Genomic DNA, 22550 nt, shown 5'->3' with positions numbered 1-22550 from the left:
TACTCACCATTATGCAAAAGAGACGGTGGCTAGTGATTGGATGAATGCTCTCGCTTAGCACATGCTAGACATATGCAAACCTTTGGTATTTGTAGTACTTTATTGTATAATTTTTGGCATTGTTTGACATGGTTGAGAGTAACAACCTAAGGGTAAGGCTAGGTGAACCATAGACTTTCTTCTTCTATGATTCTTGTATATTCCCTCGTGAATTTCAATCAAGACATATAAAGTTTTTTCATGGTCTTCCGCACTTAAAATATGACCCATTTTACAACTTTTTACTTAAATTTGATTTAGTTTGAATATAAAGAGTTGAATAGGATTGTACTTTAACTATTTTCATCTTGTCATTTAAGAGTTTTTTTAATTTTAAGATATAAAATTATGAGGTTCATCCAATAAGGAGCGTTGAAATAAACATCATATAAATTTGACCATGTATTTGAAATTTAGTGGTATACTTTTGTCTTTGTTCAAGTTGATCCAAGTTCTCTAAAACGTTTGTTTACTTGTTATTTTCTTTTGGTATTTGCTTGAAATGGGAGATAAGGATTTTTATTTTTTTTTTACAATAGACAAATAACTAGGTATTCATTATCAGCTAGCACTGCATACTTGAGATGAGTGACAATCAAATATCGAGCTATTTGGAGGCCTTTTATGGGAACCTCATATTTTGAGTCCTTATTAACCCATTTAATCAATTACGCCAAGGTAATACCATTAGCTCCTTTAGGCATAATTCCAACTATTAACCTTGTTTTTTGAGAAAATTTATCAACATTCAAATGTCAAACTTCTCTATTTTAGGGGTGAGGAAGTTTGTTAATAAGTGTCAATTCCACTATGAAATCCATAAGGGCTTGAACCCTTATAGGCCTACGAGATTGTATTTAGTGTCATAGAGACCTAGATAAATTATTCACTTGTTTGAGTCATTTAGAGAAATCTCACTTATTAAGGATTGCTTGAAAAGATTAATCACTTAATGTGTGTATGCTGTCGGCTAGGAAATAAGGGGGCAGATTCTTTGTAACCATATGTAGAGCCAAGACACTCTTTTTAAATGTGTAATAATGTGTTTCAACATCAAGCAAGGGATGACTAATTAGTTGTTGAGCACCTTCATTATCTAATTAGGACAACACTTGTAGCTACCCTTTGAAAGAAAAGGTAACGATAAATATCCTCATCCTTAATAGGATGAGCTAAAATTCAAATGTTGAAGAGGTCAAGTTTGGAGGTTAATTTGAAAGCATTCTTATATTGCCTATCCCATCCAAATTTACCAACCCTTTTGCAAGATTTTGACGAAGAATGACATTTGTCAACAGTTTTCAGGATGAATTCACTTAATGCAATAATTCGACCAATCATATTTTGCATCTCCTTCACAAATGTGGGAAAAGGAAATTTTTGTATAACTCAAATTTGCTTGATATTAGTCTAAATGTCCTTTTGATTATTAAAAATCCTAAAAACTTTCTTAATCTTACTACAAATGTACATTTCACAGGATTTAACTTCATTTTATATTTACTAAGGATCTCGAAAGCTTTATCCAAGTATTCAAAATGTTGAATATCCTTATGAGTTTTAACAAATAAGTTGTCAATGTATACTTCCATAATATTTCCTCGCTAGTTACAAAATCGACAAGTCTTTGGTAAGTGGCTCTAAATATTCTTTAACCAAAACAACATAGCTTAGTAGCAATAGCCTTCGATTAATACATAGTTATTTGATTATAACTTGAGAACAAATCCATAAAATAGAGCATCTTAAACCCCATTAGTGAACCCATGACCGTGTCAACATAAGAATAAGTATCTTTTAAGCATGACTCGTTGAGTTTAAGTCATCTTGCATTCTTTTTCTTTTGGCACTCTGACCACATTAGACAGCCAATCTAGGTACTTAACCTCTTTTAAAAAGTCTAGCTTCTAGCAATCTTTCAACCACCTTAGAGCAAATTTCTTAAAATTGCAAATGATGGCAAGCCATAATAGGGTAGATTTCTCCCTGTCGGCATGCAATTAAGCAAACACATTTACTAACACATGTTTGATAACTACCTCTAAAAGAAGGACATGTGATCAATTCTATAATGGTAAGGCATTAACAACTAAAGCTCAATTCAAGCACTCATTATTCCTTAAATATATGATGATGTCCATTGAGACACATTATACCCACCAAGCAAAATCCATTTTCCATATGAAATAAGGCTCAAACCATGTTTTCCAGTGAAATTAAAATATGCATACTAATAATAATAACTTAGCCATTTTATTTTATATTTATCTCGACTCTTTCCAATATAACAACCCTATAATTTAAATACATATTGATATAAAATAAAGAATTCTCAAGAAGAAAAAACTAAATTTAGCATTCGAAGATCTTTCCTAGGGAAATTTTCTCTAAGACTAACTTCATTTACACGAAGATTGTAGAGCATAAGAAAAAAAAACAAATGTGGCTCATTGAAACCAACTCTACCAATAACTTTATACTTTTTGTCTAATCATACTTAATTTTTCATCGCATAAAATTAAATGAAAATAAAAATATATGAATCGATTTAAAAACCCTTTTACATCATTTGTTGTAATATTTTGAAGAAATTACATGAAAGTATGAAGTACGTGTGGGTATTATTTTTTGTAGTTTCATTTTTCCTTACAATATTTCCATACAATAAACCGAGTTATCTCTAAAATAAATTATAATCAAATTCGACAATAGAAATGACATTTTTGGTTAAAGAAGATTAATTAAAATGTGAGTTAATTTGCAATGTATGATTAATCCATTACTCAATGATTTACACAATCTAAACTTTGACATGGTACATGGTGTTCAAAGAAACGGATTTTTGTGGGTGGGTATGCATCAACTATGAGGACATCTCTCTGAGTAGGTCTATAATCTGAGTCAACAAATTCTTTCTACTCGTCCAATGTTCTCCAAAAGTCAAAACTTTTTCCCTTTTTATACGAAAATCAAATTATTTTGTTTCAAACTTCCTTTTGGACTTTTTGGAAATTGATTTTGGATGGGTTGGCCACTCCACCAAGTATGACTTTTTGAATTTAGTTCAATCGTGCTCATACCAATTCATCCAAAAAGTCCACCAAATCATAAATAAATCGTATTTTCAATTTGAATCTTATCTAATATTTGTCTTTTTATGAATAAGTTTAAATGTATATATTTTGAATAAAATTAATGAAAAAATGTTATTAATTATAAATTGGGTTTTAAATAAAATTTAAATTTTTTTTAATTAAAATAAAATATTTTAAAAAATGATATTCTACAAATATTTGAAGTTTGTTAAGAAAAAACAAACGTGGATTACTCCCCTTCCTTTTTTCTATACATATAATCATTAATACAATTAATTATTAAATAATTAAAACTATTTTTTTATATAAATATAGTCATTAATACAATTAATTATCAGACAACTAAAACTAAAATTATTGGACATTTTTGAGATAATACAAGGAAACCAGTTTGACGTTGATTGTTTTACATACATGGATTTAGACTATCTTGTTTTCTATTTAGAGAAGATTTATTTAAACCTTAACAAGAAGATATCAACCGACCACAAAAGGATTGGGCTCCAACTCATTTTTTGGGCCCAATCTCAACTTAGGTGTTGTAGGTGAAATGAGCTTATTTTACCAAAACATTATAATTTTATTCATTTTTATTTAATTTTTATATAAAGTGGTATCAATTCTTTTATTTTTATTTTAAAATTTTTTTAAGTATTTTAATTTTAATCGTAATTATAATTGTAATTGTTTTCTTAATTTCTTATTTTGTTCGGTATTTGTAAGGATGTTTGCTTCACTTTGTTTTAGCACTTGATAGGTTTTCTTTTTCTTTCTTTCTTGTTCAATGTTTTCATGACAAAACCATTTTGTTTTAGTAATGTCACAAAACAAGGACGAAGAGCATGATCAGATTAATGTTTCATTTCTGTGTATTGTATCAATTTATCCTTCATTAAAAATATTAAGTAAAATTAAATTAATATATATATATATATATATATATATATATATATATATATATATATATATATATATATATATATATATATATATTATTAAGTTTAAATCTAATTTTTATTTTCATTTATTTATTTCTTTTAGGTTATGTTTGGAAATTTTGAGGAGAAGAAAATAGGGAGGAAATATAAATTAAAAAAAATGAAGAAAAATAAAAAATAGAATTAAAGTCAATAAATTATTTTTATTTGGTACTTCAAACTCATTTTATTTATTTAACTCATTAATATGAAATTTAAATAATTTAAAAATACATAAATTTCTAATTAATTTTAATTATATATATATATTTTTTGAAATTTTTTGTAAGACAACCAAATATGAGAAAATCATTTTTTAAAATATTTTTTTATTTTCTTAATACTTTCCAAAAACCAAACATAACCATAGTTTTCTTTAAATTTTCCAAAAACCAAATATAAGATTAGTATTTATGAATGAACTACATTGGAAAGTATTTACTTATTTCCTTTTTCTCATCTTAGATTCTTAAGCATGTTATTTATGAAAATGAAAATTTGGAGAGCAGAACCCTATAAATGCAATTTTAACAAAACTGCAACAAGGAATACAGTTAGTTTAAGAATTAGAATTCGGAGAGCACTAACTGTAATTTTCACAAAATTGCCACAAGGCTTATAGTTTGATGCAAAACAGTGTGACGGGGGTCTCATAGTCAACAAACCTAGGGAAAAAAAAAATCACTATTTCCTAAACCTGTACCACAATTTGAACTTGAGTTTCCATAATGCTACATGTTAATATGGAGGATCCACAGCCTAAGGATGTTTCCATGAAAGGATGCAGCGCCCTGAATGTGTTATACTAAACTCGCTGCCACTTGAATAAACCAGGCCGATTGCCACTCAATACAGCAGTCTCCTCCGTAGAATCCGACCCGCTTCCAATGGTTTCGTCTGAACTGTCGTCAGGAAGGACTTGTATTCGGTCAGCATGCTCAACAATCCAATCAGTGAACTCTGGAGAGGATACCATGTCTCCCATGGCCTGTCTAGTTGATTCCCGTGTGAAATCCTCCCAATCCTTCTTCGAGAACTTCTTTCGTGAAGGTGTCTTGTGAAAGGTCGAATAGTAATCCTGTTGATTTCTTATCCCTCTAGTTTTGTGTCTAGATATCACACCTGCAACAGCCAAAAGCAAGTAAATGCCATAATCCTAGTAGAGGTCAATGTTTAAAATCAAATGCCACGCCTCAATCCCTGCTAAAAATCCTAAATACAGAGATATTAATGACATTTTTTAAAACTACACAATCTTTTGGAAGGTAAGCATCTGGATGAACTGCCCTGGAAGTACTCAGTTGTGATGAAGTTCATTATGGTACATGTGTCTCTCCAAGTTATCATTTGGAGATTCAGATGGAGCTATTAATTTAACAGAAAATTTCAATCACCAATCTCAATGGCCAAAATGCAAACTGCAAATAGGCTACTAGAAGTCATTTATTGGGCACAAAACTCATTCTTTGGAAGATGTTCCTCCCCAAAATATGGCATATTTTGGGGGGAACCTGCAATAATTTTAACTCAGGGTTGCATGTGAGTAGATACTATTTTGCTTCTTCAATTTACTAAGGGAAAACCTTTCAATTGATGATCAAACTCGATTAAATATCAATGTTTATAGGGTTGCACTGAGTCAGTTTCTTCTGAACATAACATTTTTTTGTATATATGTATTTCAGGATGAAAAGAAAACGCACACATGCATCAACTTCTAAGCAATGGCTAGCATCACCAGCAACACAAACATAATGGTAAAGAACAGCAACAAACTAGTGGGGATAAAGCAATATTTTTACCTCTAACCGGTGAATCAGACCAAGCAGACGAACTCTTTGGGCTATCCCATGGTGTCCCACGAGGGATTGTCTTTCCTGACCTGCTAAGAAACTCAGCACGGTTGTGCTTTGCAGTTGCCTCTCTAGATTTCCATCCCCAAGGACTTCTATTCTCTGAATATTTTTTATACCTGCATGGAACGACAGATGCATTTCCATGGTCAATCTTTGGATTGAATCTTGTGACTTGTATGTTGAATGGACGAAATAAAAGGCCTAAATCAGAGTAGAAAAAGGAGAATAATTGGAACTTACACTCGACGTCGCCACTTTGGGGATGTAATAAGAATCCAGATGACCCAACAAGAAACTAATGCCCCCAAGGCTAGAGGAGTATCAAGTGTGCTCTGACACAGTACAAAATCAGACAATTTTAAGTGATAAACTTAGGTACAAATATATATGAATATAATTTAATCACATTAAATTTGATGCTCGCATCAATTATCATAAAAAATTGTAGGACATTCTCTTTTTTCATAGGCAAAATAAAATAAAATTTGACAGTTGCTACAGCATCATTTATCAGTTTAAATAACAGTGGGTTCAAAAGATAAATAATTGCCAGTTGCCACACAATGGGTAAAATAAAACCAGCTTCTGAAATGAATACAGAGCGAAAAGATAGCACATGCTTTGTGTGCATACATGTAATGGAGATCTAACCTGAAATGTTTTTTACATGTTCTCTATGTTTTAAAAATAACTTTTATATGTAATGCTTTATTTTTAATCATTCTTCATATTTGTATAATCAATTTTTAAACACCCTAAAAAACAAGTAAAAACAATTAAAAGATATTATCTGAAAATACCATGTTTTTTGTTTTTAAAAACAGAAAACTGTTTTTTATTTCATTTTTATTGCCACACGAGTTTTTCCGTTATTTTTTTTTATTCTGAAAAATAGAGAACTATTTTTTAAAACAGTTATCAAACAGACCCTTAACCTTTAATCTCTAGAGGTATGCATAACTCAAACATGAGCTGCTGAAAACCGCAACCCCCAACCCCCACCTGCCACCCAACCCTCCTCCTTGATTGAAATATAAAAGCATGATTCCACAAACCTGTACTAACCCAAGTTGGGTGAAATAGGCAAGTAACATATAGCAGGATTGGCCCATTGCAGTTGATCTTTCATTAGATATAATTTGACAAATAATATAAAGTTTTTTTTTTTTTTTTTTAATAAAATCACTTAACCGCTCAAATACATAAGATTTGGTTCAAATGTATCTAGAATTGCTCTTTCATACACAAAGGAGCATACGGCAAGGAGGGAAGACTACTATTTACAGACAGGGTTTGTCTCGTGACATCTGTAAGCAATTGTTACAGGCCTAAACTATCAAGTAATTTTCACTCTAGAGTCAAAAGAGAGATGTTTAAGGGAATAATATGAACAACTACCCAAGTGGCCTATAATATTCTACTATCAACATATCCCACAGCAAAGCTGATGGAAATGAAAGATCGTGTTTAACCACAATTAAAAAATCTTTGGCAATGTTTGGTCCATGAATGGGGTGGGTGTTGCATTCCATTCCACCCATTCAAATGTTTGGTTATTCACAAAGGTGTTTTGTTTTGGAATTCTAATAGGTTTGCTACACCTATAAAATGTGGAGGTTGGAACCCACCAAGAGACATTGGTCTGTAAAAATGAGTCCTAGAAAAAAAAAATACATAATAATTTAGGGGAAAAGTGTATCCTTGTATTTCTCACTCAAACTACAACAATATCATTATCATTCTCAAAATGACATTCATTCATTTAAAAAATAAATATAATTTTATCATTTCAGAAACTAAATTTGTTAACTTCTCTAGAAAATAAATCACAAATTACAAAAATATTTTAGAAAACATTTCAATGAGAACTTAATTTCATCACACAAAAATACAAAATAATGAACTTAGGATTCTTAATTTTATTCTATCACTACAAATATATCCTTATCTTAGAATTCTCACTAATTAAAAATCATTACATTTACTACTATCAATCATTTTTATTGATTACGTATCCCATTCTTATTGGATGAAAAATTACCATTGCTACTAATAAAATTTGACTTGGCATGAATACATGGGTTGAAATATAAGTTGTAGATTTTTGTAAAACATTCACCCAATGTTTATTATTTTTTAAAAATAAATCATTTTAAGTTAAAAAAGAAACAATTATATGAAGATTGTTTCCCTATCAATTTATTGAGTTTGCTGTCAATTATCTATTCATGCTTTAAAGTTCATTAATTTCTTTGGTTTTATTATATAAATTTCATAGTTTTGTTCTCATTCAATTTTAGAAAATAGCTTTCAGGTGATTACCATTTTCTGCCATGTTTTATAGTTTTCTTTGAAGGTTTTACACAGATGGTTTATATGGACTTAAAAAGGATATTTTTGGAAGCTTAGGATACATTTGATTCCCACTCCTATACACACCAAACGTGATAGGGAATGTAAAGAATTTTATAGTTTTGAAACCTATCATCGCCAAACTAGTGAATAATAGTTCATTCCTAATCTTTTCATCCCACAAATGGATAGCCCATTCCCATTATTTCATTCTATGAACTAAGTGGAGCCCAAATAGCATTTTTTCTGGTGGGTACCAAAACCCTAAGTGATTCCCATCCTGTACAGTATGGGATGGAGCAAGAGGGACTAGTCAATTAGACCCTCCCGTTGCCACATGGCCACATATGTGTTTGTAAGTATATATATGAACCTCCCGAACCCAAGACCATGTGCCTCTACCACACATCCTGGCACTCACCCTCACCACTAGGCCACGCCCTGATGAGTATATACGTTTGTAAGCATATTATAAGTATTCTAAAAACACATACACTGATATATTTGTTTGAGTTTGTATCGGCATGTGGAAAAAAATGCAAAACAACAAAAAATCAAAGAAATTCAACCAGCATGTACAATCAAGTGACAAGGTTGAACCAAAACCTTCCTAACATTATGATGTAACTCAACCAACATGAGTGGAATAGCACACCTGTAAAATAAATGTGGTAGCAATGAGGCGCATTCCCCATTTAACAAATTGAGCTACACCAACATCAACACTTCCATCTTCTGAAATAACAAATTTCCGCACAATCCAGTACCCAAGTGCTGCTCCTGCGAGGATAAGACCTACTAATGCAAATATGGAGACCTGCAAACAAAAAAATAGAAAAATGAAAACCTAACAATGTTTAAGAAAATGATTGTTAACCATGTTTTTGTTGTTAATAGAAATATCGTTAACAGAAACAGCACTAACCCAAAATAAGACAAAATACCAACAAGTCATAACAAAAGAAAATCACATGCACAACTTGTTAATTGATAAATATTAAACATTTTTTTTATTAGTATAAAAATTAAATATTTTTAATAAACAATATATTAGATCAACTGCAGTAGACAATCCTTATATCTTTGTGTTGCATAGAATAATTATCTCGACTGAAACAAGGAAAAAGAATAATCAGGTACAAGAACTTACAGGGTTGTGCATCTCTTCACTCAGCCCAAAATTGACAAGGATTGTATTCACCAGCATTGAGAATTGATGTAAAAGAAAAGAACCAGCTCCAAGCTGAATAATCAAATAGAAAGTATGTTTATACGCATTAGATACAGAATGAAACATAGGAGAATCACTCTCTTGCAACACAAGGTTCAAGTGAAAGAAGACTTACTACTGATCCATAAATAGTGAGGTAGAAGAAATTTTTCCTCCCTGTGGGTAATAATTTCATTCCCTATATCATTATGCAAAACAACGAAAATGAGAACTGTTGGAAGATTCAATGGCAAATCAAAATGCTAAAATGGAAGTAACTTTTTATGAGATTCCATAAAGATACAGATTGCAAAAAAAAGTAGCCTATCTTCATCATCACCATGCAAAAGTGCAAGACCATCCACTAATTAATGCATCTAAGGAAGATCTAAGAATTTCTTAGTCAACGAGGGAGTTTTAAGTTTGGAAAATTTCAATTAGATCTCTTAAGAAATCTGGGGTTAAATCTACCAATGCCTCTTGTGCTTCAATGCGCATCCCACTCTGATCCCTTAACTAAAAATCATTCCATTTTTCCTCTAATCATAGGACCAATGGCTAATAATTCCTTTTTGTTGGTCAACCACTTAAGAAAACAACAAAGGAGACATTTTGGGCATAACATGGATTTGAGTAAAAAAATAAAATAATAATAATAATATGTCAATAATAAGAATAAGAATAGGAATAAAATTAAAACTTAAAAGAAAGACTTTGACCTTGGGAATTTTGGTGGCCAGTGAATGATTTTTCATGTGGAAACTATCCTTCACTCACAATTTTCTCCATTAATTCTCATTGCACTGGAGTCACACTTCAGCAGAGTCAGAATGGAATCAATCCATTGCTATGGTGAGAAAGTTGCCCAACAAAAAAATTCTAGGACATATGTAAACCCAAGGACAATATTCTAAGGCCTAGCTCAAGTGGCAAGGGATTAGAGTAGGAATGTAGGACGTTCCAGGTTTAAGTCCTGCAAGGGCCCCCCCAAAAAAGAAGAAGAACAATTATCAATAAAATAAGGGAATATTCAATAGGTGTGACAACAAAAAGGTGAGCAGCATGATACCTGTCTTTTTGTAGCTTTTTCAATATCATTCTCCTTTTGTAGCCTTTTCAATATCATTCTCCATTAATGGTGTTTTTGACTGAATTTCCTCTTAAAATGTATAGCAATGATGATCGTGGGTTTTTCCATGGTTGATCTTCCAACTTGTGAGCATTCAATGCACATTATACCCGGATGCTAAAAGGGATGAGGAGAATGGAGAACGAAAATATGAAGTATGGGGCAACAATAAAGAAGCTATGGTTGTGCTTGATTGTGTGTGTCGTTAGTGCACTATTATTTTTATTTGTTTAAAAAGTAAACAGGTTGTGGTTATGGGTTTGTTCTATGAATGTTAATTCTTCTTTTTTTTTTGGTTTATGCAATCGGACAATGGGTGTAAGTGATTTTTGAAGAGGCTGTGGCTGTTCTCATTTCCACTCATTTCGTTATGGAGCATCATCATAAATCTATTTCTATATATTTTATTCTTAATTGGTGACAAAATGAATGTTTGGTTTTTTGTTTTTTAATTTAATTGTGAAACTTTTACCATATTCTTAAACTTTTTGCTTGTAGTATTCCTTTTATTCCTATTCTTTTTCACACTTTTTTTTTTAGCTTTTAGTGCCCCTCTTTCTCCCAGTAATTCTAGTGAATTTCATTATTGCAAATGATTGATTTATGTCTTCCTTAAGCCCATATATTTGATTTTCGGTGCAAGCACTTTTATCATGTAAACTTGTTCTGTTTTATATAATATTTCATTTCTTAGAGTGTCGTAACATCTTCAACATAGATCACGATATTCAAAACATTTCAACCAAGTCTTATTCCCACAATTTACTTGTTTTCCCTTCACTCACAATGGATCCATTTCTACACTGAAAGGGAAGTTTCAAATTGTTAATGACGACCCTACTGTTGAGTAGTTGGAGTAGGAAACAGTGAGCACATGGAAGGGGATGGGAGTAAGGAATGGAGCCACATGGCTGGCAGCTACTTATATTTGAAGGAATGCATGTGAAGTTCCAAAAGTGCCCTAGCAGTAAGCCACATCATGTACAAAAGGCACGTTCTCTCTTAGTTTCTTCAACAATCAACTAACAGATGGATCTGCTAGGCACTATTCATATAAAATAAACGGAAAATTCACACAATTTTTAGTTTAACAACCACAGTGGGACACTGGTCAAATTTCAGGGGTATTAGTACATGCAACCTGGAAATCTTTTAACCATGTTCTCTCTCCCTAAACAACTTGCAGTTCTAGTGTCTTATCTTTCACCAAAATGCAAGATTGTTGCTTCCCTACCAAAAAACAATTTGGCTAATCTACAAAGAGAAGATTTTCCCTAAGTAAAAAAAATGTTTGGGACCATTTATGTGCTTAATAGTTGGGTTATTATTCTAAATTGTGTGACCCAAGATTGTAAACAATTCTTCCAAGGAAATAACCTTTGACATAACCGGAAGCCACATAATGAGCCTACTCTATTATGCTTTCTTGTCAAAAAAAGAAAAAAAGAAAAGGAAAAAGCGCACACACACAAGAAACACATGCAAAAAAGGGGGAAAAGTAAGAAGAAGAAAGACTGTTTCATGGAGAGGATTGTAAGCAGTAATTGTAAGTTTAGAGTAGGAAGGATTAATGTAACAAAGGCTGTTTTAGAGAGAGGACTATCTGCAATAATTGGAAGTTCAAAGTATGAGGGACTATTTTGAAACGAACAAAAACTCTGAATTTAAAAAGTTGATTTTTCTAACATTTGAAAGCAGAAAAGTATGCAGTTTCTTTCTTTAGTACAAGGCTTTTTACCCCTATGAGTTAAGCATTGATGTCACCATCTTAAGCTGTGCAGTTAAGAGTTGTGCAGTTAGAGTTGCTTTTGACTAGTATAGATCTACTTTCCTTCTTTTAATCAAGATTTGTACAGCCATGTACTTGCTAAAAGGATTTCTCATCCTTCTATCTGGTTACTATTCAAGGCTATGAAACGGTTGCTTCTAATACGTGAGGAAAAAACAAAAACAACACCAACAACAAACAACTAAGCCTAGCTATGATGCTCCTTTGTTAGTCAACTAATCCATTGTTTGATTAACCAAACAAGGAATCCAAGAGTAAGAGAAAACCACAAGCCTTGCTTCTCACATAACACCTGTAAGAACCTTACCCCTTCTTGTCCCTCAAAGACTAAAATGAGAATGATCAAGTAAACAACACTTTGGGAGAAATAGAAGCAATTCCAACAAGCATAAAATGACCTCTGCAAAAGCCTAGTGCAAAGAGACCATGTGAGAAGATGATTAAGAGATTCCCTGCAGCCCAGCAGTATGAGTCCAATCTGAGTCCTGCAACCTAGGAGTGAAGCTAGGCTAAGGAGATGATCATGATCAACATGTATGTCTAAAAGGGTATTATTATTTACATTTATTTAGCACCCTGAAATTCATCCAAAAACTAAAAAAATTAAGCCTAATGTTACACATCCTCCGCTCAGGCTTAGGGAAGAATACAGTAATATCCACAAACTATAGAGGCGACACCTCGATACAACTTCAGCCCACTAAAAAACTTTAAAATGTCACTATACACTGCCCTAAGCATCTATTCACTTAAAACCTTAGGTGGCAATCATCTTGCCTTAAGTGTGCCTCTAGATGCCTTAACCCATCTTTTGAGGTAACCACTCACTAACACAGAAAATCTAACCAAAATAGACAGCCTTGATTCTATGATCTCCATTTGAACAAAAATTTCTAAAAAAAAAAAAATATGATCCAGAAAACCCCAATCCACATCATCACATGCTTTTCCAAATTGACTTTAAAGACCACTGCCTTTCCTCTCTCAAACATAGTTTCTTATCAACAAGTCCATTAGACATAGCATATTCTGTGTTTCTTTTCTCTCTAATAAAGGCTCTCTATAAGGATGAAATAGGCTCTTGTAGTACCTCTTGAGTCTTCAAGATGCTTAAGTAAAACATTAACAATGATTTTGTAGAGACCAATCGCCAAACTAATGGCCCTAATAGATGAAATAGATGGCGGAGCGCTTCTTGGGAACGATTTCTATAAAGGTAGCAGTGGTACTGTTATTAAAAAACCCCACTGTAATGCAACTCTGTGAACTCCTAACAGATTGTCTCTTTGTAATATCCCAAAATTTCTGGTTAAAGAATCAAAGAAATACCATGACAACCAGGTGCTTCTCACTCGTTCATTTGAATGACTGCTTCTCAGATCTCTCTTTCAGAAGAAGGGCACTCCAATACTCTTCACAGAGATAGGAGAACAACCAAACCCTCAATCCTTCAAGGTTTCTCACTTGGCCTCTTATGAAGTCAGTCAAAAAAAAATTGAGTGCTCTTTAAAAATACTGTCCTGGTTAATTACTAATAATTGACTGGCTTCCTTATGCCTCAGAAAAAATAAAGAAAGCTTAACTAAAGCACATTGGACTATACATTACTGCTAAAAGAAAGATTTGAGGCATTCTTGTTGTAATTCATGTTGTAATATTGATGTTAGATTAGCTGAAAATGGAGTTGGTAGACCTATGAGACTCTAACCTGCTTTTTCTCTAATCTTGCAGAGATTCATGTTTGGAAAAACAAACATTTCAATTATCTTTCTGATGCATAAAAAATAAAAATACAAACAAACTCTTTCTATTGATCCATGAAAGTTTATAAGTGAGCTCAAATACCTGAAAAAGAAGGATTATGATCACAAGCAAAATCCCAATAGCCATTGAACTGCTGTAATAAAAGGGAACCCAACTGCTGACAACTGGTGCTAGCAAGAGTAAAAAAAATCCCAATGCAAGGCAAAACAGGCGCCATCTTTGAAAATCTGCAGAAAGTGAATATTGAAGGCCCAAAAACAAACATCTAAGATAAATAATAGAGCATAACAGAATATCAAACCGAGTCATGAGGAGAAAATGACTCACCTTCTTCAACTGAGACAGTGACAGAGCCAGATATTTCACCAATGAACTTCACATCAACATATCGGTCCTCATATGGTGACATGACAAAGTTCCAAAGTCCCTTCTGACTAGTTTTCCATTCATCCTTTTCACACTGACATGATCCAAGGGAAGCATTCCTGCAAAAAAAAAAAAAAAAAGAAGTGTGACAACTCTACATCAAAAAGAACTAAAGGGAGCATACAAAGACCAGAGATTCCAAGATATTTCACTTACCCATGGAAACAAACCAGAATTTTGCTGTGTAATCTCTCAGGTATTACTACAGATGGAGCCACAGTAACCCTAAATGAACTTGCATAATGCCCAAGTTTCAATCTTGACAGACCAGCAACTTGGACACGTTCACACAATAAAACATCTTTAGAACCACGACTGGATAAATGCCCGGGAAGTGTGGATGGAATGACATCTAAAGTTGGATTTCCTAGGCCAACACCTGCAGTTTCAAAAGGTAATATAAACTTCAAATATTAAAACAAATCCATAGAATGTGATGAGAAACAAATAAATAACAAGATATGAACAAAATAGTGCAAGTTCCATAACATAACCTCTAACATCAGTGGCTGGCCAAGGTCTTAGCCAATAGGCTAAAAAAGGTGGTTGGAAAGGTGGTCTCCAAGGCTTAAGGGGCGTTTGTAGAAGATAGACAAATCCTAGATGCAGTGTTGATAGCTAATGAAGCCATCGATTCGGTCCTTAAGAACAATGAGAGTGGCATTTTGTGCAAACTGGATATAGAGAAGGTGTATGATAAAGTGGACTGGAATTTTATTCTCACAGTTATGCAGAAAATGGATTTTGGGGAGAAATGGATCAGGTGGATTAAGTGGTGCATATCCACTGCAAGTTTCTCCGTGTTGGTCAATGGAACCCCTACGGGCTTCTTCCAAAGCTCCAGGGGTATGAGACAGGGCAATCCCCTTTCCCTCTACCTCTTTGTCATAGTTATGGAGGTCTTTTGTGCTTTCCTCAAAAGGGCCGTAAAGGGAGATTTCTTATCAGGTTGTAGGGTGAAAGGTCGGAGTGAAGAAGGGGTCCTAATTTCCCACTTGTTGTTTGCTGATGATACACTAGTGTTGTGTAAACCTTCACAAGATTAGTTGACTTATCTCAGTTGGCTACTTATGTGGTTTGAGGCTGCTTCGGGATTGAGAATAAATTTGGAAAAAAGTGAACTCATTCCAGTAGGGAGGGTAGAGAATATGGATGATCTTGCTTGGGAATTTGGTTGTAGTCTGAGTAGTCTTCCAACCACCTATTTGGGGATGCCCTTGGGTGCTCTTTTTAAGTCAGTTACAGTTTGGGAAGGTGTGGAAGAGCGCTTCCGAAGAAGGTTAGCCATGTGGAAGAGACAATATTTATCCAAGGGAGGAAGAGCGACTCTTATTCGAAGCACGTTATCGAATTTACCCATCTATCTAATGTCATTGTTGTGCTTACCAAGCTCAGTTAGACGGAGATTTGAGAAAATCCAAAGGGACTTCCTTTGGGGTGGGGGCAATTTGGAGTGAAAGCCTCATTTAGTAAGATGGGAGTTGGTGTGTTTAAGTAAGTCGAAAGGAGGATTGGGGGTCAAATGCCTTTCCCTTCTCAACAAGGCACTTCTTGCTAAATGGAAATGGAGTTTCACAAATGAGAGAGAGGCTTTGTGGAATCAAGTGATTAGAGGGAAGTATGGAGAAGATAGAGGGGGTTGGTGCTCTTGGGAAGTGAGAGAGGCTCATTGTATGGGGTTGTGGAAAGGAATAAGGATGGATTGGAAGTTGGTGAGCGATAGGTTGGTTTTCATAGTTGGTAATGGGAGAAGGGTAAGTTTTTGGAGGGATAGATGGTGTGGGGATTCTCCTCTATGTATGTCCTTTCCTTCTCTTTTTGCTTTGACTGTTGAGAAGGAAGCATGGGTGGTAGATATTTGGGACCCCTTGGCTGAGGGGGGCTGGGGGGGGTTGGAACCCCTGTTTTTTAAGAGCGTTCAATGATTGGGAGGTAGAGGAGGCGGAAAGATTTTTGGAGAGGCTACAGGGTAAGAGAGTTATTAAGGATGTGGAGGATATGGCGTCCTGGACTGAAACTAAGAGTGGTAAATTCTCAGTCAAGTCTCTCTATGTAGCCCTTGAAACAGGTGGTTTATCTTTGTTTCCTTCAAGCTATATTTGGAATGTGAATGTGCAGTCCAAGATTAGTTTCTTTGCATGGAAGGCTATGTGGGGCAAAGCCTTAACCTTGGATATGGTCCAGAAAAGAGGATAGACTTTGGCAAATAGATGCTTTATGTGTCTTGAGAAAGAGGAGAACATAAACCATCTTCTCCTTCATTGTTCAAGAACAAGGGTGTTATGGGATCTACTTTTTACTTTATTTGGGGTGTCTTGGGTCTTGCCTTCTTCAGTTAGAGAGACCCTTCTAAGTTGAAATGGTTTTTTCCTGGGCAAAAAACACAAGAAGGCGTGGAGAGCTGCTCCTCTTCACATTTTCTGGACGGTTTGGAAGGTAAGGAATAGATTGGCTTTCAAGGATGATTCATTGTCAATTCAGAGACTGAAACACTCTTTTATTCTTACTTTTTGGGCTGAGACTAAGTTGTTCATAGATGATTGCCCTCTAACTATAGCTAATTTTATTGATTGGTTGGGTTCTAAGTAGGTTTGTAGTGTTGGGTTTTCTTTGTCTTTTGGCCTTGTTGAAGGCGGGTGTATAGGTATTGTATACTTTGAGTCGCTTTTTTAGCGTCTCTTTTATATATGAAATCTTATTTACTTATAAAAATAAATAAATAAATAACCTCTAACATCACATTAAGCAAACCTAATTACAATATATAAAAGTTAAATTTGTTTTTATCAAATAAAAAATGAATAGATATCCATTTCATTAGGAGGAGAAATGGAAAAACCAAGGTAAACATAAGGTATAAGAAAGGGAAAGCAGAACAAACACATTAATGGAACTTAAACATATCTAAGAAAATCACAAAACAAGACCTCCAAACAAAGCTTAAAAAGGAAGCTTACAAGTACATGGATTTAAGATTCAACCACAGAAATCAGAAAGTCCTTAGTCCTGGAAAACCTTGTTGTGCACTGTCTTAGTATACCAAAGAAGACAAGAAATAGCACAGTTTCAAACAAACTAACCAAAACTTCCAGCTTTGATCAACCAACGACAAAATGGGCCTATCATGGAATCATGGATATAGCCATGACCCAGTAGTTCACAAATAAGCAACACATAAGCACCCAAAGCACTCAACCAACCTGTTGATGATGAAAAGGATGCCCAATACCCAGCCATCAACTGACAACATCTCTCACAGATCCTCCCACAAAGCAGGCAACCTAAATGAAGCTAGTGAGCACCAAACTCTCCCAGCTGAAAAAAGTTCATACACACTGGTGGCCTCCAACAACTGTAAAAGGACTTGATGATAATCATTCCATAATAGTTGAGGTGTGGCTAGGCGAAAAAAAGAATCCAGGTGCAGTGAGGCAAACATCACCACAACTCACTAGAGCTCAGGCAAAGTGTTTCTGAGGCACCTCTGTAGGCACACAGTGTGCACATTATATGCAAGGCTCGGTGCACACAAGACAAGCTTGAGACGATTATTTCTTTTGCTTCAGTGTTACTATCAATATCCACTATAGCTAAGGCAAAGTACTTTTGAGATGCCTTGTAGGCAAATGTGCGAACATTATATGCAAGGCTTGGGGCACAATGTTACCCCAAAATCTGATAGCTCAATGGATTATTATAGAAAACTGCTAAAAAAGAGGGGGCACCCACATACACAAGCAGTATACAAAAAGCACCATAAGGAAGCACCAGAAAAAAAAAAAAAAAAATACAATAGGCCAAGGTGCAGTCTACCACATGCCAAAACAATTATTTATTTATATATTTTTTGATAGGTACACACACCAAAACAATTAATGAAATCCACAAAAGAGGAATAAGACCTCTCCCTTCCATCCATAGTTCAAAGTTGTCAAATCAATCGCTAAATCTAGAGGTCCTAAACAAAAAAGAACACCTATCATATTTGACTTTCTTTCAATTTAAAACACCATAAAAGCATGTGTTTGAATTAGTCTACAATGAAATAAAAAATTCAAAATAGTAGAATTTCAAGTTGAATTGTTTTTCTACTTAAAAAGAAAATAATTCCATGCAACCCACATTTAATGATACACACTAGAAAGTTTAAACTTATCATCGTCGGTCTTAAGATGAGTATAGAAAGCAGGATGATAATTTCCATGGTAAGAATATGGTTGAAAGAATTATCAAAACTTGGATCCAGTAGAGTCGATTGCTTGACAATCCATAGTCAGGCAAGTATGGCTTTAGAAGTTGTACGAGTTTGACAGCATGGGACAAGTTGACCATGACTAAAATGTATCAGTCATGACTTGGCCATGAAAACAGTACCAACCAATTCATTGTTGGAATTTGAAAATCTTAGAATGGATCTCAAACACATTTGGGCGATAGCCACTCAAGATACAACTACAACTCGATTGATACTTTGAACCTTGCTCCCATCACCCTCCACCCAAAAGAAATTTTTTTTGCTTTCCTTCTCAAAAAGCTAACATGCCACACGAGCAAAATGAATGAGGATTCCATTAGTTGTTTCCTCACTTTTACACATACAACATCCATTCAAAAGAAAGCACCTCTTAATCATAAGTCTATCAATGGTAAGAAATTTAGCTAAAAGGACCCCTTCTAAAGCATGCTTAATTTTTTGTGGGAGGCTACACAAAATTGAGCTTCCTGAGTATAGAGAAAAATAAAAGAATCTCATGGTAAGAATCTCCCCCTGTTTAGCCTCCCCAAAAGAAGGGTACACTTTAGGAGTCACTGAAGCTAAATTTCTTTAGAGCAGAAAGAGAGAGCTTCCTGAGTGTAGAGAAAATAGAAGGGTTTCACAGGTAAAATACCCTTTTTTGCTTCTCATCAAAACAACTTATCCTCACAATTCTGCTTATTAGTACAAAAAAGATGGATAAGCTGCAAAAAAGACTACACAGGTGTTAAGTACTAAAAGATCCTTTTGAATCGATGCAACCAATAACCAAGTACCCTCTTCTTTCCACCCACAAATCCGCAATCCAAGTATTCTATGTAAAGCTAAAACATAAAGGTGAGGTCATTGATCCTTTAGAGATCCCTTCCTTTGTTTTTTGATTGGTAAATATTCATTGTATTAATAGTGCCAAACATAAGAGCACACTACAATAAACAGTGTATACAAAAGCACCACAAAACCAAGTAGAGGGGTACACAAAAAACAACCCACATCCGCTATATAGAGCTCAACTAGTCAATAAAGTCTAACATGGACAAGGAATCAACTCCTATGTACACTCTAGCCCATTCCAAAAATTATACATAAATGATTGTTTGAGTGCTTAATATGCTTTTTTGGTATTCTTGGACATTCGCCTATTTCTCTTCTTCCATATGGTCCAGAAAGGTATAAAGGCGAAATTCTCCAAGCTTTCTTCCTCTTGCTCCCTACAAAACATTCATGTCAACTCAAAAGGACTTTCTTTATTAAGGAGTGTATCAACTCTATTCCAAATAGAGTAAAGTTCAATTGCCACAATATTACCACTTTCAAGTAGTAAAGGAGGATATGACCCATTGTTTCTTCTTCTTCTTTACACATATAGCATCTATTTGGAATCATACATTCCCTCCTTTTAAGTTGGTTCTCCCGACACCACACATCATGCCAAAATTTAGTCTTCCTTTGATTGCCTACTTTAAGTATAGTTCTAACAAAGATATCCCATACATAACTAATGGCTTTCCAAAGACCCATCCTATACATCTCCCTTCCCATCCTAAAGCACCAAACCCCCTCCACTTCCCCATACTTGCCTATAATGACTCTTCTTTACAAGTTATTATGCTCCATAGAAAACATGTAGTACCATTTTCCAAACAATGTTGAATCAAGTAGAGAAAGATTTCTACACCTCAAACCCCTCCACAAGTGCAGCGCCGCCACCCTCCTCCCCCAATTTAGATTTTGAAAAGCAAATAGAAGTCCATTTCACCAAGTAAATTTTCCCCTCAAAAACCCATTTCCCCATAGAAAATCATGTCAATGCTTCTCCATTCTTTTCCTTACTCTACTTAGAATCTTGAAGGAAGACAAAGAATAAATTGATAAACTTAAAGATGTTCTTTGGAAGTGTAAGTCTCCCTCTTTCTGACAAATATTGCCATTTTTAGAGTAAAGTTTCTTCTTCGACCTTCCTTCCATAGACACCCAAACATAGGATGGCTTAAAAATGCACCTAGAGGCACACAAATTAGTAGAAGACAAGGATCCACTATTGCAACCGACCCATAAAGACATATGAGTTAAGTTCACTACACACTCCTTGCTAGAATGAGCTCACTCTTACTAAGACTAATTCCAAGTCCCAAAACTAGTTCAAATCCTAGATGGAGATTGGCCTTGCAAAACAAGATAGTGATCTCATCAACTTTGGGAGCTACCATTCATTAAGATGAAGAAATTGAAACCAATACCCACGTCTCCATCTTTCTCTCTCTCTCTCTCTCTCTACATATCCCATCCTCCTTAACAACTACACATTTTTCTAAAAAGAGATAACTTGCAATATAACGTGCCTTCCCTGCATCAAATTTACAAATAACCCAAGGAAGTCCACTTCTTTGTCTAAACACTAATTTGCTATCACAATTAAGCCTTACTCCCACAAAAGCATTTCAATTAAACTACAGCATCCCACCTCCCCCAACCAACCAAATCTTAGCTTAAACAACAGAACTTAGACAATTATTTTGTAATTACTCAGAATAAACTTATTGAATAAAATTTCATAATAACTTGTTCACTTCACTTCTATATTTTAAATAAATCAGTCAAATCAAGATTTCATATTTACAATGCAACTTTTATTTCATGAGAAAACATCTCTCTACTGGTGTCATTTATCAAATGATGTCTACTTTACTAGTTGCATGCAAAGTCTCAACTCTGAAAATTTATATTCATCTCCACAAAAATCTTCCAGGATAATAATTAACAAACGAAGCCTAAGAAAAATACAATAAAAAGGAGTTTCAATTATCATAACTCTTAACTGCATGCGACAACGGATGCAAACCCCCGCATCTAAGCAAAGAATAAATAATAAGTAAATATTTAACGTCATACAAACCCTAAATTTACAGTTCTTTTTCTGCTATAAAATTGTTTAGAAACACCGATACCCTCAGACCACCACATCGAACCACAGTACCATCAGAGGAAACAGAGGATTAAAAAATGCAAACTTTCGAACTTTATCTCCAACGTATCTAGTGCTTTGAAAAAAAAAAAAAAAACTGTATATAAGTTATAACTCGGCAACCTAACCGACTCAAAAGCTTCCCTATAATTATATTTTCAGGGCAATCAAACAGATCTACGACGAAAACAGATGAATGAGAACGAAGACAGATGAATGAGAATAGAAATTTATAGAAAAGAATACCTTTGAATGAGGAGTCTTGTCTGGAAGAAGAAATCATCAAAATCAGAATGGAGAAGAGAAGAAGTGCAGAGGAAGAGCCCTTCATTTTTTTATTTTTTTTTTATTTTTTTGGGCCTCTTCGCTCAGTTTCTCATTCTGAAAAAGTGAACGCTAAAGAGAATCAGAGACGCGCGCTCTCGCAGATTTTATTCGCATGGATTGAGCGTTGAGACGGTGCCGTTTTCGGTTTGGTTCTTTTGCCCTTCGTCTTCGTAACTTGTTTATTAAGGAAGTCTGTTTGGGCCCAGGCCCAAAACCCACATCAAAGTGGGCGGGTGCCACTATGAATGGTCAAAACAGTATATTTGGTTGTTGAAAGATATTAACAATAAAATTATTAAAGAAAATAATTTATTTGCATTTGATTTTATTATAGAAAATAATTAAAATAATTAAAATTAATTTTTT

The 22550-nt window shown here is 34.2% G+C and overlaps 1 protein-coding gene across 1 annotated transcript; it reads right to left on the bottom strand.

Annotated features, from left to right (window-relative positions):
• Positions 1 to 4636: 4636 nt before the first annotated feature.
• On the bottom strand, positions 4637 to 22340 carry LOC100246460 (uncharacterized). Its single transcript, XM_010655356.3, has 10 exons — positions 22104 to 22340; positions 14794 to 15016; positions 14539 to 14696; positions 14293 to 14438; positions 9666 to 9728; positions 9470 to 9562; positions 8975 to 9136; positions 6208 to 6299; positions 5914 to 6083; positions 4637 to 5233 (listed from the first exon to the last, which is right to left on the bottom strand). The coding sequence occupies exons 1-10, from the start codon at positions 22186 to 22188 to the stop codon at positions 4917 to 4919; spliced, it is 1509 nt and encodes a 502-aa protein (XP_010653658.1). The 5' UTR covers positions 22189 to 22340; the 3' UTR covers positions 4637 to 4916.
• Positions 22341 to 22550: the final 210 nt, after the last annotated feature.

This window comes from Vitis vinifera, chromosome 8 (genome assembly GCF_030704535.1).
Source record: "Vitis vinifera cultivar Pinot Noir 40024 chromosome 8, ASM3070453v1".
Taxonomy (NCBI): Eukaryota; Viridiplantae; Streptophyta; class Magnoliopsida; order Vitales; family Vitaceae; genus Vitis; species Vitis vinifera.
The sequence above is the reverse complement of the archived record's forward strand: the minus strand, read 5'-3'. Positions and strand labels throughout refer to the sequence as shown.